General features: G+C 38.8%; 3 protein-coding genes across 4 annotated transcripts; 2 read left to right on the top strand and 1 right to left on the bottom strand.

Annotated features, from left to right (window-relative positions):
• Positions 1 to 243: 243 nt before the first annotated feature.
• On the top strand, positions 244 to 2,315 carry LOC103415828 (uncharacterized). Its single transcript, XM_008354110.4, has 2 exons — positions 244 to 766; positions 1,777 to 2,315. The coding sequence occupies exons 1-2, from the start codon at positions 412 to 414 to the stop codon at positions 2,097 to 2,099; spliced, it is 678 nt and encodes a 225-aa protein (XP_008352332.3). The 5' UTR covers positions 244 to 411; the 3' UTR covers positions 2,100 to 2,315.
• On the bottom strand, positions 2,288 to 7,272 carry LOC103415811 (protein EMSY-LIKE 3). Of its 2 annotated transcripts, none has more exons than XM_008354096.4 (10): positions 6,759 to 7,272; positions 5,091 to 5,296; positions 4,874 to 4,983; positions 4,551 to 4,779; positions 4,247 to 4,441; positions 4,060 to 4,128; positions 3,209 to 3,457; positions 3,048 to 3,116; positions 2,902 to 2,965; positions 2,288 to 2,636 (listed from the first exon to the last, which is right to left on the bottom strand). In XM_008354096.4, exons 1-10 carry the CDS (start codon positions 6,784 to 6,786, stop codon positions 2,464 to 2,466), a joined length of 1,392 nt encoding a protein of 463 aa, XP_008352318.3. In that variant the 5' UTR covers positions 6,787 to 7,272; the 3' UTR covers positions 2,288 to 2,463. The 2 variants fall into 2 exon arrangements, with proteins under 2 accessions (XP_008352318.3, XP_008352325.3); XM_008354103.4 differs by having other exon boundaries at positions 2,288 to 2,733.
• Positions 7,273 to 8,588: 1,316 nt separating this feature from the next.
• LOC103415801 (uncharacterized) lies at positions 8,589 to 13,995 on the top strand. Its single transcript, XM_008354086.4, has 8 exons — positions 8,589 to 9,268; positions 10,034 to 10,143; positions 10,735 to 10,791; positions 10,885 to 11,184; positions 11,423 to 11,664; positions 12,706 to 13,012; positions 13,097 to 13,370; positions 13,562 to 13,995. Exons 1-8 carry the CDS (start codon positions 8,852 to 8,854, stop codon positions 13,814 to 13,816), a joined length of 1,962 nt encoding a protein of 653 aa, XP_008352308.3. The 5' UTR covers positions 8,589 to 8,851; the 3' UTR covers positions 13,817 to 13,995.
• Positions 13,996 to 15,622: the final 1,627 nt, after the last annotated feature.

The raw sequence follows: 15,622 nt of genomic DNA on the forward strand, positions 1-15,622 counted from the left end.
TTTACATATATTCTTGAATTAACTGGTTTAATATTAAGGAAAACAAATGAAAATGGTTTGAAAACTTTGAGTTTTAACGATAAAGACAATAAAGGGTAAAGTGAATAGTATCATGATTGATTTTTTATTGTAAAAATGTGATTTTTCGTTAAAATAAACAATACCGAAAACTTTTCGTTAAAATTTTCTTAATATAAATGCCTTAGTTTTGATATACGTATGATTTTTAAAATTTATGAGTTTTACAGCGAGACTCGGGTTATTATGTTCCGAAAAGCAAGGTTTTAGAAAACTATCCCAAGTCCAGATGTAGGGGCAAAAGCCATACCACCAGTATTGTCACTTTCTCATCCACCAAAGAACACACTCACCAGCTACCCCAACAACTTCCTCTCTCTCCCTCTTCCCCTGATGTCAAACTGTACGGTGGAGCGCTGCACAGTTGAGACCAGCGATGGAGTCAAGCTCAGCGCAAAGCTATTTAAACCCAGAGAAGAAGAAGAGATCAAGAAGGGCAGCCCTGTGGTGGTTCTGGTGCACCCATACTCCGTCCTCGGCGGCTGCCAAGGCCTGTTGAGAGGAATAGCAGCTGGGTTGGCAGACAGAGGTTATAAAGCTTTGACCTTTGACATGAGAGGGGTTGGGAGGTCAACAGGAAGGGCCTCTCTCACTGGGTTTGCAGAAATTAAGGATGTGATTGCTGTGTGCAAATGGGTTTCTGAGAATCTATCAGCTGACAGGATTTTGTTGGTGGGTTCTTCTGCAGGTATAATATTTTTGAATTTTTATGCTCTTTCATAATATGTTTCTGCAATTTTTATTGGATTAAGCATGTTGGTTATAAATTAAAGGGGGTGTTTTTATGTGGATGATTTTTTGGATCTGTGGATTGTGTATTAGCTTGTGGTGGTTTAAAGATTGCTTCTTTGATTGGTTTGGTGAATGGTTTTGTGGATCTGTAATTTGGATATTAGTTTGCGAAGTGATCAGAGTGTTATGTAGATAACAACTAATTACTTTATGAAGCATCGTCGAAAAATTAAAGAAGGCTTTGGATTTGAGGGAGAATTGATGATATGAGGCTAGGATTTCATTGGTAATGTTAGTTTTCCCATATAAGTGTGATGAAGTTGGAATTTCATTTGGTAATGTTGTTTGGAGTATTTCTGACTTTCGTGTTGCTGATCGAACTGTCCTTCGATCATTCAAAAGTTTGGATTTTGATCACATTCAAGGCAAATAAGTATGATGAAAAATGTTATGTGCAACAATGGTAGGTTTCTCTAGCTCGACTGGAGATTGTAAATGTTGTAAAAGATGATAAATGATGAGAAGCCTAAGTTTCTAGTAATTGTGAGGGACTTGAGCTATGATTTGACAAAATCTAGCATCGTTGTAATTTCGAACAGCCTCTCACTGTTGCTCCTTAACTTCTTGTTCTGAATTGCAATTTTTGGTTTTCGATGTTTTTTTTATGCTCTCTAGTAATTGCAATATGAAAATCGATATGAGGACACAAGTAAAATCACAAGGTCAATCAGTTTTAGTGGGAAATAGATGGGTTTTTTTTTTTTCCTGCAAATAATATTGTGGTAAACTACGAAGCATGATCTAAGATCTTTCTGGTATGAACCGCACATAATTGTTGTAGACATGGTCGGAAAAATATAAGATGTTATTCATAGTCCCGTCTGTTTTGTTCGATTTATGATCATTCGAGCTGGGAGTAACATAATTTCCTCATGTGTTTTATAATTTCCCTATGCTTTGGTGTAGGTGCCCCGATTGCAGGCTCTGCGGTAGATCAGGTTGAACAAGTTGTGGGCTATGTTAGTCTGGGGTATCCTTTCGGCATGCTTGCCTCAATCCTTTTCGGGAGACACCACAAAGCCGTACTACAATCCTCAAAACCCAAACTTTTCGTAATGGGGACACAGGACGGGTTCACGAGCGTGAAGCAGTTAAAGAACAAGCTAAGTTCTGCAGCCGGTCGTGTTGAAACACACCTGATTGAAGGAGCAGGCCACTTCCAAATGGAAGGCCCTGCTTATGATGCACAGATGGTGAATCTTATCCTTGAATTCATTGCATCATTGTAGGTAATCAACTATGTGTAATGGAGTTGTTCTATATCAGAACGGATCGGATCCGCACCGATCAGATTCTCTCCGTTAGCATCGTGCCGCTGATGTATGTATATGCTAACTTGTAATCGTGTGTAATTTGCAGGAGCTTAGTTGGTTTGCTATGTGCTTTCGGTGTAAAATTAAGCTGATGTCTCAACAAATACGAGAGAAAGAGAGTCGTTAAATCAATCTTTACAGTCAAGTGTCATCCAGTACAACCCCGAAAACATAATTAAGGTTAAACTAAAACTGAAACGAAGCCTAACGCTTACACTAATCATTCACTTGATTCGACGTCAAATCCGAATATGGCACAAATACTACAAGCAGGAATATATCATATGTCGCTACTCTCAAAACGTTGATCATCGGATGCAATTCTGCCGTCCCTTGTCATTTTGTTGCCATTTGAACCGTCAACCCCACGACCTTCAGCCATTTCGTCATACTGCCGTTTTCTCCATCCTCGTTCTTGGTCTAGTGATTGTCTTTGGGAGAATGTATGTTCATCTGTTTTGAAGCCAAACAAGGAAGAAAAATGGGACATTGGTCATCAGCAAAAGTTAATAAGACGTTGCGCAGCCGTGCTGCTTCAGAGATACATTCACTGCAATAATAGATAATACATCCATTGTAATTTTCGGAAAAATATATACGCAACATAGCAGCGAGATGACCTTGCCAAATCTGACTAATAAGGACTAAAGATACAACGTAAGGCAGTGGAGCTTTATTATGTATTATAGAACATGGGTTATATGCAATTAGTTATTACCGCTTTCAACGTCAGATGCATCTTCGAGTCTTGCAATTGCATCGACCAGTGCCTGTTCATGCTCCTGCGTTTTATATAAACCATTACAATCCCGGCAATTAAAGAACATCACGCAGATAAAGCATAAAAGATGCTTGAATTCATACTTTGAGAACTTTCTTGGCTTTCTCAATCTCCATGGGGTCAGGATGGCTGGCTCTGAAAACCTTTTCCACCTATAGTTTCAAGCAAAGCGGGAAAAGCAAGTTACCACCAGGTAATTGGAGGAAAAGCGGGGAAGAAAAAACTTAAATCGTCATACTTATACCTCTTTAATCAACGAGCCTGTATGAAGTATTTCAATGTCGCTCATTGCCTTCCTGCCAATGCCATTTAGTTGCGGAGGCAAATCCTTCTTGGAACCCTTTGCAGTCCCTCTACCTCTTCCTGCACCAGCAACTGCACCGCCACGTGCCGTGGGCTTTTTATTCCCTCGGCCAGGTCCAGGTCCAGGTCGACCGCCTTTACGAGAAATCCCAGGATCATCAGCTTCCCACCGAATATCTTCAGGAGATATCTATATCATTAGAAGGAACAACAACAATTAGCAAAAAGCAATCGGGAAATGAGCTCACAAGGAAAATCACAAACACAATCTAATGGGCCACAAGGTCCACAACCCATTACACTGTCAGTACAATGTTAAGCAAGTATTTGATGTTCATCCCTACTTTCTCCACATCCCAAGGACAAAAAGTGAAAACTAAAAACTAAATAGTTATCAAACGGACCCATGGTAAAATATATAAGAACACTGCTCAGTATCAAAAAGCACAAACTTTTGATATGAAGATTTACATGGTGATAATGAGGTAACTCAAAATCAATCTGCAATCGTAGCTTTATTATGAATAAAATGGTTAAGGAATTGAAAAACTTAGCATAGAGTACAGATTTAAGTTTAAATAATTGCAAAAACAAGCACAGAAAAGCAAAGTACCTCAGATTCTCCTGAAGTGCTATAAACCCGCACAAACTCATTTGTCATAATGTGCAAAAACAAAAAACAAAAACTTTGATTTTTGAGATTTCAAATTTAATTATTTATGAGATAAAGAATATATCTTTGATAAACAAAAGGATTAAAGGCCTACGAAAGAAACATCAATAGCAGTATACCTCTTTTAGATTGACCCATTCCCATGTCTCATCCACTGTACCAATATCATAAACCAGAGCATGTAGACCCTGTCAACATTTGAGAATTGTTAGAATTCACGAAGATTTATATTGGAGTTGCGTGGTCAAAACTGCTAAATTAAAAAATGCTTACTCAGGTTCAGATGAATTCACAGCAAAAGCATACCTCAGCACGGTTGAAATTAGTTATAACAGCCTCATAGAAGTGATTGTCTTCAGGCCACCTTGTCCAAACTTTTCTTCCTACTAACGGATCATCAGTTTCTCCCTCAGCAGGCTCATTTTCCACAAAGGCACCGGTAGGACCTCGATTAGTGGCTTGGGGCCTTCCAGGAATATTTGCAGAAGGGTACTGTGTGGACTTCAAAAGCAGGCAACAAACTCCATTAGAAAAGAACAGGGAAAAACAAATCCAAGAATATATAAATAGCATTGCACCATTTTCTTAACCCAGGATTATTTCAACTTACAGATTTTGGTTTCTTGTTCCGAGGTCCTGGAGGAGGACCTCGTCTCAAAGCTGCAGAGGATTGTTGCATGGATGGAGGCAACGCAGGAGTTGCAGCACCGAGGGATAAGGACTGTGATGTTTTCTGTTTCTTGCGTGATGCTGAAACAGTTGGACTAGGCAGGGGGTCATGAACAGGCTGAGCAGCATTAAGTGTACCATGTTGGACCCCACTTGTTTTTCTCCATTCCCTAATAGCATATAGTAAAACATTTCTCATAAAAAAATGCAGAGCTATCCAAATGTCTTTGCTGCTCAAACCAACATGGCATAATATAATCAGACCTTAATCTCTGGATCATGTCATCGGCATTGACCCTGGACAAAAGTTCTCTGTGTTCCTCATCAGATACTCTCAGCTCCTTTCTAAGTTCCGTAATTAAAGTTTCCTTATCCTGTAAAGTACATAAGAACTGACTTTCAGGCCTAAGTTAACACAATCATACTTTTGATCCAAAAGAAAAGCGGAAGAAAAACTACGAATAATTAATCAAACAGCTACCCAGGTGAGGGCATCAGATTGAGCACTAAACGCCCTTAGAACTGAACAGTATGCTTCTTGCTCAATGCGGTGAATCTGGATTTCCATGTCACCATGCATCCTAGATAATGGAGCAGAACCGACGGCTGCTGACCTTCCATTCCCAGAAGTTCGGCCTCCTCTTTGAAACCTATTTTGATGAGACGGCGGAAGGTCATCATCCGTTCCTGCAAATGTTTCAGAACATAGCAAAACTATTATTTCTAGCTTCAGTAACAAGTCTATTAGGTCTTTCAAGTACATTGCAATAGGAAACCATGGAATCCTTTTCATTTCTAAGGGCCTTGTCCCCGCGATAGCCACCTTTTTCAGTTATATGCATGCAACATATTTAGCAGGCAGTTTCTTGTATCTGTGCCTCATATAGTATGCACAAACTATATGTATATAGAAAAACAGATCTTATATTCCAGACAAACCACGTAAGAATGCACTCCTTCCTCAAAGTATCGTGACACTAGTGAAAAAGGAACTAAAATTGTAAATCACACCATCATTTTCTGATAATACAGATGATAGGTTCTAGATGCATGCACAGTCCCCTAAAAATGTTGCTTTAGCATCCAAGAGTAGTACCAATGTTAAATAAACAAGAAAAAGGAAAAAGAAAGATACCTTGGTTACAATGTTAAATATTTTGCTAATTCGGAAAAATAACTATTGCTTTTCTCATTGTTGTCATGCAACAGAACAAAACAGCTTTGCAGGTATTTATAACAGAAACATAATAACTCTCATGCTCAAAATGCATCTTTCACTATTCCGACACTAAACTAACGCATCCTTTTGTTAAAATATGTTAAACTAATATAAGCCATAATTTTCAGCCTTAATTGCCAACTTTTCTGAATAAAACAAACCAACGACAAACACACAAAACGTGACCAATATATCAAGAACTCTTAACTTTATGCCGATCTGTTACTTTTCTCGCACCATCAGCCTTTTTCTCCTATGCGATGACCTTGGCTAGAAACGGAATAATCGGACCTAACTACCATTGACAAAATTCCACAGAGGAGAGTTACAAGTGACTTTTCTCAAAGGATGAAACTGAAACAATTCCAAGCACTATTCACAAAAAAGTAAATATCATTCGGGCGTCCATCCAGTGTTCAGAATGCAAAACACAAAATTTAAAACACCAAGCAAAACCAACTTAAAGACGGGAAGAATGGGATTTCCCGAATCAGAATCAATCTCCAGAACATAATGACACCAAATTACACGTTGTGGGAGAACTTGTAGCTCTTAAATGGTGCTTCCAAACCAACTTATACAAACTAAAAGAAAGAACAAAGCCAAAAACAAAACCCTAGTACCTCCGAGCACAAGCCGGGTACACTACATTACAATTAAAGCCGAAGCACAAGCCGGAACAAAAGCCAAACTACATTACAATAAACTTTCTTCGAATTTAACCATGGTAGACCAAAGTAGTACAAATTCAAGGGAATCCCACAAAAATAATGAATTCACAGTAAAAAACACATCAAAAGCAGTAATCAAACCCAAATTCACGAATTTGAGTCAAAATTACTCTGAGAACCAATAAATTACACATTAGAAAAACAAAAATACATAAAAATCAAAATTGAAAAACAGATAAGCAAATTCAACTTAGCTTACCACTGCTATCTGAGAGTTCGTAGTCCATCACCGCTCCTCAAAACCAAGACTTTCGCTAAAACCCTAGCAAACCCACGTCAACCCCGATCAATTCAGCAAACCCACGTCGGAAATTCGATCAATTTCATCGAGAACTTGAACTTGTACCTACTGGTACCCTCCAAAACAGATAAATTCGCAAAATTTGACCCAATTTTAGGACAGTACGGTCCCAAAACCTCAAAGAAGTTGAAATTAGGGCCCCAATAGTGGTGACGATCGATTGACGTCAATGGGAGCGAAATGGGAATGGAATACCTGTTCTAATTGTGGGGCGTAACTAGAATTTCGAAGAGTTGTGGGGTAAAAAGAGTGGGAATTGGACTTGGAGTGTGAATTCGAAGAAATTGAATTCCGGCAGAGGGATTGAAGATTGGAGATAGGGAGGGAGGGAAGTCGCGGACTTCAAACTAGTTCTTGTGGCGACCTAATTTTTTCAGTTAATAATTCAGTTTCAGTTCCGTGTTTCCTATTGGCTGATGGTTTTTCTCTTACTTATGTTATTTCTCATACACACCTTTGTCAAATTTTATTATTTTATTTTTTGATCCGATGATTGAAATTTTGAGAAAAGTGTGTGAGAAGTAAAAATGAGTATGTAGATAGCATTATCTTCTTTTTTTTCGAGTACACACCTGGCGCTCAAATGTAGGTCTCACATATGAGCCATGTTAGTTAACAAACTAAGCACCAGTTTGGAATTGATGTGCTTTAAAAAAAAAACTACTTCTCATGTTCTTTGAGATAATCAACTATAAAATAAACCAGTTGAGTGTTTGATAAACTGTATTTTTTTTTAAAGTTTGTGAGTATGAAAAGTGGTGTAAAAGCGTGGTACATAATGATACAACATACATTGTATGGAGGTGGTGGCAACGACAAAGATGACAAGGTAGTTGCAGTGATGACACCGACAATAGTGGGGGTGTATTGGTAGCACCATAATAGAGTGGTTGGATTGTAGAGATGGCAGCGATAGTGGCTACGATTATAGTGTTACTAGTGTGACAACGGTGGTGGTGGTGATGGCGGCAGTGTTGAAGGTTGGTGGATGTAGTCGTAGGTTGTGGTGATGACAGTGGTAGCAATGGCAGTAGCATTGGCGATGTGGGCCTGCGGGGGTGATGGTTATGACAAGAACAATTGTGAAAGTATGGTTAGGTATCAATAGCAAAGAGTGGTGGTTTGGATGTATAGGTTGCAATGGTGGTAGAGGGGTGGCAATAGTGATGGCGGTAGTGATGGCAGTTTTGGTTATGGTGGCAGCAGTGGTAACGATTATGATGACGGTAATGAAAACAGTTGACACACTCAACCCAATTAACCATTAGACCAAGGGTAGAGATTGTTGGCCATCACCATAGTGGTAACAAAGCCATTAGTAGAGTTTTAGAAGTGTGATAATTAGAACCAACAGGTTAAATTAATTAAAAGCAACTAAAATTATCCCGCAAAAAACGTAAAACTACAAACAACCTCTCCACTTGAGACACAATATGGTTTTTCTCTTTGAATACATGTTACAAAAGTATAACAGTAGTAAATGCAACAGTGTGTGCAACCAATCATGCATTGTGCAAACGCAATCATAGATTTGGTTATTTATTAAGAAAAACTAATGAAAAATATTTGAAAACTTTGAGTTTTAACGATAAGAACAAAATAAATGGTAAAGTGAATGTACTAAGATGACTTTTTAGTATAAAAATATGATTTTTCGCTAAAATAAACAATACATGAGTTTTTCGTTAAAATTTCCTATTTATTAATAAGTAAGATCACCTTACTCATATCCTAGTGAGAGATGCATTACTGCCAAGCTCGCTCATAGTCGTCAATTGCTGCTTTTCTCACTAAATTTCGGGAGGAGGGGAGGAGGATAATGTGTGGGTGAATCATAGTCATTTGTTTACAATGCATATATATATATATATATAATTTTTTTTTTATATTTATGTTAGTTTGATTTTTTTTTTTTAAATTGTTTTATTTTATGACAAAATTGTACTTTTAAGCAAAAAAAAAAACCCAAAATTTTATTTAACAGAAGAAAAATGCAGATCATTTCGCATTTCCCCTCACTCTCCTCACTTCCCCTCCCTCGCCTCGCTCTCTCCACCGCCCTCAACTTCCGCCGTCGCCCTTCCAAATTCCCATTTTACCCCTCCAATCACTTCGAAATTCCCAGGCTGCCCCTCCTCGCATGCAACCTCAGCTCCGGCCGCAGCCAACAGCAAGCACCCATGGACTCACCCACGCCGCAGGCCGCCGCGTCGGTCGACTCCGTGACGCATGATTTTCAGAATCAGAGCTTGGCCAGCGACGGCGGCGATGAGAAGATTTGCAAGAATGAAAGCAACGGTGTAAGTAACACTCAGAGGGTTAGGTTGAAGCTTGAAGATCTGAATTGGGACAACTCGTTTACCAGAGAGCTGCCTGGTGATCCTCGGACCGATACGATTCCGCGAGAGGTTAGCTTGTTTTTCTGTTCTGTTTTGATGTTTGGGTTATTTTCTGTTTGGTTGCTGAGAAATGGAGGAAATGAAAGTGTATAATGTATGTTGGTTGTGTGTTTGTTACTAGCTAAAGGCTTTCACTTGCGTTTTTGTTTCGTAACCAAATCGGAGAAGTTGTTGACTTTAATCATAAATGCTTAGTAAATTGTAGTTGCTCAATCGAGAAATGACCAAGTAACTTACGATTTGTGTGTTGTGAACTGGGTTCTGTTTGGTTCCTGAGAAAGTGGTGGAAAACCAAATAAGAAATTGGAACATATGTGGGTTCTGTGTGTGTACTAGTTAAAGGCTTGCATTTACTCTTTTGTTTCATGCCCAAATCAGAAAAATTGTTAAATTTATGCATAACTGCTTTGGAATTTGTACTTACTCAATTGAGAAATTGCGGAGTGGCTGACAGTTTGGGTGTTGTTAGTTGGGTTACTTTAATTTGGCTATGGAACTGTACCATTGATAGGTTTGATTGTGATTTCATATCTTGCTTTGAGCTCCAGTTTGATTTTTACTAGCTGAGGGGGTGATGGCGATGCGTGTTAATTAGAATCGTGGAAGTCCAAGAGCTCGTTCTTATCGAGTTCACTTAATTTGGCTATGGAACATTGCCATGATAGTGTTTATTGTGATAGATCTCTTGCTTTGTGCTATAATTTGAAATTTTTACTAGCTGATGGGGTATTATGTTGTAATTTGATGTTATGCATTCTGGGTTTTGATTATCAGGTATTGCATGCTTGTTATACGAAAGTGTCCCCGTCAGCTGAAGTTGAAAATCCTCAGCTTGTTGCATGGTCAGAATCTGTTGCTGAGTTTCTTGATTTGGATCCTAAAGAGTGAGTGTTCTTGTTTCTTGTGCTCCTGGGAACATCAACTGTTAATGCTTTTATAGAACATGGATGAGAAAATAAACTTTATCTTCAGAGTGTTTGGTGGTATCAGAAAGAAAGAAAAACTGGTGTTTGACAGCATATATTATGGATAATGGTTTTGATGGTCCTTGGAAATTTGAACCTGAATCTGTTTCTACCTCTACACAAGAACCTTATGGTTGGTACTTTAGGAAATTAGATCAGTGTGTAAATAACATGACACTACTATTATAACTTGTAAGTGGACGTATGGTAAATTAGTCCCCCAGATAATTTATACATTTGGAGTTGCCAAATTTTCACATGTTTGTCAAGATTCGTGTTATTAATTGAAATTTTCTTTTCTTCGAGTTCTGATATTTAGCTGAGGCTATTGTTTCCTTTGTACATGTATTTTGCATCTTGTATGACTGCTTTGGTTTTGGACTTGCTGTTACTAAACCTTGACCGATATACCATAGTACTTCACTCTGATGAATGATGAGTACATATGTTTTGCACGTGTGGTATGTCATGTTTCATGGGACTAATTTGCCACCTTATTTGGAGTTACAGATTTGAAAGGCCAGATTTCCCTCTTTTATTCTCTGGGGCATCTCCCTTGGTGGGATCGTAAGTGCTTCTCTGAATATTATGTTATGAGACTCACATTTGTGCTTGTCAATTTTCATCAACAACTGGATCGTAACTGCTTTATTTATGCAGGTTACCCTATGCTCAATGCTATGGTGGACATCAATTCGGCATGTGGGCTGGACAGTTGGGAGATGGGCGGGCTATTACTCTTGGGGAGGTTCTTAATTCTAAGTCTGAAAGGTGGGAACTTCAGCTTAAAGGTGCTGGAAAGACTCCTTACAGTCGGTTTGCAGATGGCCTTGCGGTGCTTCGTAGTAGCATTCGGGAATTCCTTTGCAGTGAAGCAATGCATAATCTTGGAATTCCAACAACACGAGCTCTCTGTCTTGTGACAACAGGAAAATTTGTCACGCGTGACATGTTCTATGAGTATGTTAATTAGAACTCTATGCAATTAGTATTTTTCTACCTAATCATGTTTTACTACAAGAACCATACACCATCTTTACTGGATAATTTCTCTTTGGTCTTTGAGATATATGAACCTTCTTGGTTTGATCTTATGCTAAGATATCAATATCTTGCTTGGGGAAAGGATGAATTTTTTAGGAATATATGTTCTTCTTATTCTCTTCTTAAAATAAATTCCTCATGTCTTCATTTGCAGTGGCAATCCAAAAGAGGAGCCTGGTGCAATTGTTTGCAGGGTTTCTCCATCCTTTCTGCGTTTTGGGTCATACCAAATACATGCCTCTAGAGAAAAGGAGGACCTTGAAATTGTTCGTGCTCTTGCAGACTATGCCATTAGGCATCACTTTCCTCATATAGAGAACATGAGTAGAAGCGAGAGTTTATCTTTCAACACAGGCAACGAAGAAGTTCTTGATCTGACATCTAACAAGCATGCAGGTAATCATTTTTTCTTTGGAGTAAAGGTGTTGGTGCTGGTACCTTAATTTACTTTCAATAAGACAGGATAAACTATTTCTTATTGTGGAAGCGTAATGAATCAAAAGGCTTTGTTGTTGTTGGAAGCGTAATGAATCGGAACTTCAGTTTACAAGTGCTGTATAAGTTTACTGGTCATATATTTCTCATGTTGTGCACCTTCCTATGGTCTTATCCCATGGCATTATGGTAGTTTATTTTTCATTTTTCTCTAGAAAAATCGTTTGGGTTGATTTAGGATTGAAGCATTTATTTAGGATTTAGCTTCCATACGTTTCCTTCATGTATGCCTGCATTCGCAACTATAGGAGTTCACTTTTCTTTTTTCTTCTTTAGAAAAAACCATTTGGATTGACGTAGATGCCAAACACCTATTTAGTACACTCAGTTGACAGTTGCAGAGTCCTAATTGGTTCAGTAGTTTTGTAGGAAGTTTCGTATTCTGGCCAAGTTAGTAGTGTGGTGAGCTCCCATATCGGGCATGGAAAGTGATTAAGATGGGATGGTATCTCTCTTGTATGCAATGTACACTTTGGACTAATAAAGATGGCTTCAGGTTCTGTTAAAAGCTAATACGATTGGGGACGAAATATCTTGTTTCAAATTTGCATCCATATAGTTTCTTCATGGAACTGAGTGAAGACTCAAATCAGATGTCTGCTGTTGATACTGCGGTCCATGCTGGAGCACATTACTCAGGGACCATCTTATTATATGAATAGAACTTAGTCATTGTGTTTCACAGAATGAAAAAAAGAAAAGAAAAGAAAAGAGATGATTTGATGCATCACTAGTTTCTGTTTAGCTTGTAAAGTTTTAGTGCTAAATATGTTAGTGCTAAGGTTTGTGCAAAATGTGGTTACGAATATTGTACTGAACCTTGGTCTTTTCTCTCATCTACCCTTACTGCCACTCTGAAAATAGTTTCTGATAGATGTCTTGCACATCATACTTAATTAACTGTTTTTCTGAACTTTTGCTCCCATCATGGTTTTTTAACAGCTTGGGCAGTAGAGGTTGCTGAGCGTACTGCTTCCTTGGTTGCCAGATGGCAGGGGGTTGGTTTTACTCATGGTGTGTTGAACACTGACAATATGAGCATTTTGGGTCTTACCATCGATTATGGTCCTTTTGGATTTCTGGATGCATTTGATCCAAGTTACACGCCGAATACCACGGATCTTCCTGGGAGGAGATATTGTTTTGCAAATCAGCCAGATATTGGCTTATGGAATATTGCACAATTCACTAGAACTCTGGTAGCAGCCAAGTTGATTGATGATAAGGAGTCGAATTATGCAATGGAAAGGTAATTGTCATTCCTACACCTCTATCCTAATTAAATGTATGTTGAAGTGGGAGTTAATTTTCATTTTTCGGGGGATTTTTATAGATATGGAACCAAGTTCATGGATGACTATCAAGCTATAATGACCAAAAAACTTGGTCTCCCCAAGTACATTAAACAGCTGATCAGTAAACTTCTGAATAACATGGCCATCGACAAAGTGGATTACACAAACTTTTTTCGGTTGCTATCCAATATCAAAGCTGATCCCAACATTCCCGAAGAGGAGTTGTTGAACCCACTGAAGGCTGTTCTATTAGATATTGGGCAGGAGCGAAAGGAGGCATGGATCAGCTGGGTGAAAATCTACATAGAGGAGGTATGATGAACTCTGGTTTTCTTATGACTTACATCTTGGAAAAGTATACTGGTTTGATACCAACATTGTATTCATCATAAACATTGTTTTTGCTCAGAATATTGTTAAACTCATCCAGTGGCTAGATTCTCGTCAAAAGCGAACATTATGTCATCTGATTTTCTCACAAATTATAGTTTTTGCTTGTGCAGCTGGCCAGTAGCGGCATCTCCGATGAGGAGAGGAAGGCATCAATGAATGCAGTGAACCCTAAATATGTTCTCAGAAACTACCTATGCCAGAGTGCCATTGATGCAGCTGAACAAGGTGATTTTGAGGAGGTTCGGAGGGTGCTTAAAGTAATGGAACGACCATATGATGAGCAACCGGGAATGGAGAAATACGCTCGCCTGCCCCCGGCGTGGGCTTATAGGCCTGGAGTTTGCATGCTATCTTGCTCTTCATGAGTTTGATTATCTAATTACAATGTTATATAGATGGCAAAACGAGATTTTTGTTTCGTTTTTCCTCGACAGATTATCTTCGGTCATGTCATAGTAAGTTGTCGTATATAATAGTCAAATTCGGGGGTTCTCTTCTCCTTCGTTTACCTTCGACGATGAAATAAAGTGGCAATGTCGTATGATTCTGGTTTCTAAACAATTTATACAGCTTACAGAAATGCAAGAAAAACCAGCTCAATTGGAACATGGTGCTGAAAGATTGGCTATGAGGCCATCTCCAATCGATCTGATCAAAGGGTCATATAGCTAAAAATAACTTGGAATGACACGAAAACCGCCTTCAACCGAGGGTTAGGCCAAAGGGCGTTTGGGTCCTATCGGGCCAAAACCCCCAAATCAGGCCAATGGGTTGGCCATTTCTAGTTAGTCAGCCAATCATCCAGCGCCAAAATGTCAAGCTTCATATTTTGCCAGCTCTCCAGCTTAACCCATTTAAAATTTGAATGCCAACGGCTACCTAGCATCAGCATGACGCCAGCTAGCAACGACTAGCAGATATCATGCTGTCGTCAGGTTGCCATTGAAATTTGATTTTTTTTATTTTTTGAATGAATTAAAAAAAAATCCTAATTTTTTTCTTATAAATACCTAAGTTTCTTACACCATTTCTCACATACTTTTCACCATTCCGTACTATCTTACCTCATTTTATTTCAATTCTTCACATTCTATTCTCTTACCTCTTCCAATAATCTTTCCCTTAATTATTTCAAAAATTTTCAAATAGCCACATCTGCAATGAAAGGAAGGGCTTGGACCTAAAAAGAAGATGAAGCTCTTTGCAAGGCTTATGGATGGGTCTCTGAAGATAGTGTCAAGGGTAGTTCTTAAACAAGTGAAGGCGTTTGGACTCGTACATCCAAAAAGTACTATGAGTTCTACGAAGATATCACTCCACCGAATCCCCGGAACCACGAGAGTTGTTCTTCAAGATGGAAAACAACACAATCTTCATCCTAGTACTACTTGGGGAAGTTATAACATTAAACAAAAATAGATCAGAATGACACGAAAATCGTCTCTAATCGAGAGCTAGGCCAAATGGCTTGTGGGCCCCACCGGTCCAAAACCCCCAAATAAAGCCAGTGGGCTGGCCATTTCCAGCCAACCAACCAGCCCTCCAGCGCCAAAATGTCAAGATTAACATTTTGCCAACTCTCCAGCGCTAGAATGTCAAGCTTGACATTTTGTGAGCTCTCCAGCTCATCACATTTAAATGCCAACGGCTACCTAGCGTCAGTATGACGCCAACTAGCAATGACTAGCTGATATCATGCTGCCGTCAGGTTACCGTTGGAATTTGATTTTTTTTTTTTTTTGACTGATTTAAAAAAAAATCTATTTTTTTTCCTATAAAAACCTAAGCCATTACTACACCATTTCTCACATACTTTTCACCATTATTTTTTTTCCTATTACTTATTCTAAAGTAGGGGGAGGGCAGGCACTGTTCATTTTGTTTTTTATTTTGCTTTATTTACAACAATGCCAGCTGAATGTGGCTGGGTTGGGGGGTAATTCTAAAAAATTCAGAGGGTGATTTTGTCTTTTGAGGTCAATTCCTCCCCCCTCGATTTTGCTTTATTTACAACAAAACCGTGGGATTTGGGGCTGGGTTGGAACGTAGTTATTAAAAGTTAGGAGGGTAATTTTGTCCTGTGCATTTGAGACGGATTGGGGTGGGTTTAGGTTTTGCTGTCATTCAGTGCGGGTTTCGGGGATGGCAGACCATGCTTCCTCTGAGAGATG

Source organism: Malus domestica, chromosome 03, assembly GCF_042453785.1.
Source record: "Malus domestica chromosome 03, GDT2T_hap1".
Lineage (NCBI taxonomy): Eukaryota > Viridiplantae > Streptophyta > Magnoliopsida > Rosales > Rosaceae > Malus > Malus domestica.

What these genes read in the sequence shown, in the direction of transcription:
- LOC103415828 (XM_008354110.4), top strand. Translation starts at nt 412, where the DNA reads ATGTCAAACTGTACGGTGGAGCGCTGCACAGTTGAGACCAGCGATGGA. An exon ending in GTTGGTGGGTTCTTCTGCAG is followed by an intron (nt 767 to 1,776) that starts GTATAATATTTT and finishes GCTTTGGTGTAG; the next exon opens with GTGCCCCGATTGCAGGCTCT.
- LOC103415811 (XM_008354096.4), bottom strand. Translation starts at nt 6,786, where the DNA reads ATGGACTACGAACTCTCAGATAGCAGTG. An exon ending in AATCTGATGCCCTCACCTGG is followed by an intron (nt 4,984 to 5,090) that starts GTAGCTGTTTGA and finishes TGTACTTTACAG; the next exon opens with GATAAGGAAACTTTAATTAC. An exon ending in AATGGGTCAATCTAAAAGAG is followed by an intron (nt 3,458 to 4,059) that starts GTATACTGCTAT and finishes CTAATGATATAG; the next exon opens with ATATCTCCTGAAGATATTCG.
- LOC103415801 (XM_008354086.4), top strand. Translation starts at nt 8,852, where the DNA reads ATGCAGATCATTTCGCATTTCCCCTCACTCTCCTCACTTCCCCTCCCT. An exon ending in ACGCGTGACATGTTCTATGA is followed by an intron (nt 11,185 to 11,422) that starts GTATGTTAATTA and finishes CTTCATTTGCAG; the next exon opens with TGGCAATCCAAAAGAGGAGC. An exon ending in TGAAAATCTACATAGAGGAG is followed by an intron (nt 13,371 to 13,561) that starts GTATGATGAACT and finishes TTGCTTGTGCAG; the next exon opens with CTGGCCAGTAGCGGCATCTC.